The sequence below is a fragment of the Morus notabilis genome, unplaced genomic scaffold, assembly GCF_000414095.1.
Source record: "Morus notabilis unplaced genomic scaffold, ASM41409v2 C11420120, whole genome shotgun sequence".
In the NCBI taxonomy this organism is placed as follows: Eukaryota; Viridiplantae; Streptophyta; class Magnoliopsida; order Rosales; family Moraceae; genus Morus; species Morus notabilis.
The window spans coordinates 1-1,518 of record NW_010387143.1 but is presented as its reverse complement, the minus strand read 5'-3'; the positions used below and the strand labels follow the sequence as shown (position 1 = coordinate 1,518).

General features: G+C 36.7%; 1 protein-coding gene across 1 annotated transcript; it reads left to right on the top strand.

Moving 5' to 3' along the window:
• Positions 1-584: 584 nt before the first annotated feature.
• LOC112095179 (gamma carbonic anhydrase-like 1, mitochondrial) lies at positions 585-961 on the top strand (the record flags this gene model as incomplete). The annotated part of the gene is made up of 1 exon (XM_024176862.1): positions 585-961. A coding segment is annotated over one exon (377 nt), but the record flags the coding sequence as incomplete, so codon positions are not given.
• Positions 962-1,518: the final 557 nt, after the last annotated feature.

The following is a 1,518-nucleotide window of genomic DNA, read 5'->3' as shown; positions in this document are numbered from 1 at the left end:
TCTTTCCCTTTTGGGATTTGTTTGTGCTGTCCTTATAGTATGCGGCTGTGGGTTTTTCAACCTTGCTTCTCCTGAAATTTGCTTTAATATTTCCCGAAACTTTCAAGGCTACTTCTTGACTAATAAATAACAATTTATGGAGAGTTTGGATCCAATATTCTGCTCCCACAAGAATCGGACCTATGATTACTTATGCCTAGTTTGGTTAATGGGTTCAAGAGGTTTCAACCCATGAACAACGTTCCAAGCAAACCACACAATTGATATTTAGTATATATTTCCTGATGCCTATCCTAGACATCTTCTTCAGCGAATCCATTAACGGCCTAAATCAGTTTATATTTTAGTTTCCAACTTTTTGTGACAATGATACTTATACGTTGATATCTAATGCTAATGCCTTTTGCAAATGGTTGTGATGGAATTCTTCTCTATAAACAGCCTTTGATTTAATTTACTCTACAATATCTCCAAATATACAGCTTCTCTTCGTTTATTTTGTGTTTTACCACTTGAAGTTTGGCTGATGTTTTCCTGGACTTGGCTAACAGTTTACATTTGTTGCAACATCTTTTGAATTTCAGGTCTGCCTGCGGAGACATCCATTGAGAGGTTTGTAACAATTGGTGCATACTGTCTTTTGAGGTCCTGCACAATTGAGCCTGAGTGCATTATCGGACAGCATTCCATTCTCATGGAAGGTTCGTTGGTAGAGACCCACTCGATCCTGGAGGCAGGATCTGTGGTTCCGCCAGGGAGGCGAATTCCTACTGGTGAACTTTGGGCTGGAAATCCGGCACGGTTTGTCCGAGCCCTTTCCCATGAAGAAACCTTGGAGATCCCGAAACTTGCTGTCGCGATAAATGATCTGAGCAAAGAACATTTCTCAGAGTTCCTCCCGTACTCCACAGTATATTTGGAGGTTGAAAAGTTCAAAAAGTCCTTGGGGATCTCAATCTGATAACGTTATTTTCATGTTTACATTTTCTTTGGTTGGAGGTGTTCCATGTAAGGAAATAAGCAGCGCTGAGACACAAAGCATGCCTTTTGAGTTCTCTACCTTGTATTCTGATTTTTCAGGACACTGAAAAGAATTGTTTTGAAAGGTTTTTTGTAATTTATAGGCACCTGTTTAGGAAATTGCGACTCATGGGTTATATGTTAACCTTCTTTTTGGTTGGAAGTTTTATATGTTATTATTATACCGAGGGTTATTCCTTTCCTACTCCATTAAGATAGCCATAAAATATTTTATTAGGCCAAACTTGAATTTGAAAGCTTTAATGAAAAATGTTCAATTCTTTTTTCTTTTATTCTTTACATTTCCTTTTTTGAAGTATTTTTCTGACCATTTACATTTTTATTCTGTTGCTTACTACAGAGACAATCTTTATTCAGTAAAAAAGAAAGAAAAAATAACTGCCCCTTTTCTTGCAAGACTTGTAATTATAAGCAGTTTGTTAGGAATCTAATACTTAGAAGTCTTTTTCAATAGTCTTTAAGGAGAGTATAAATAAG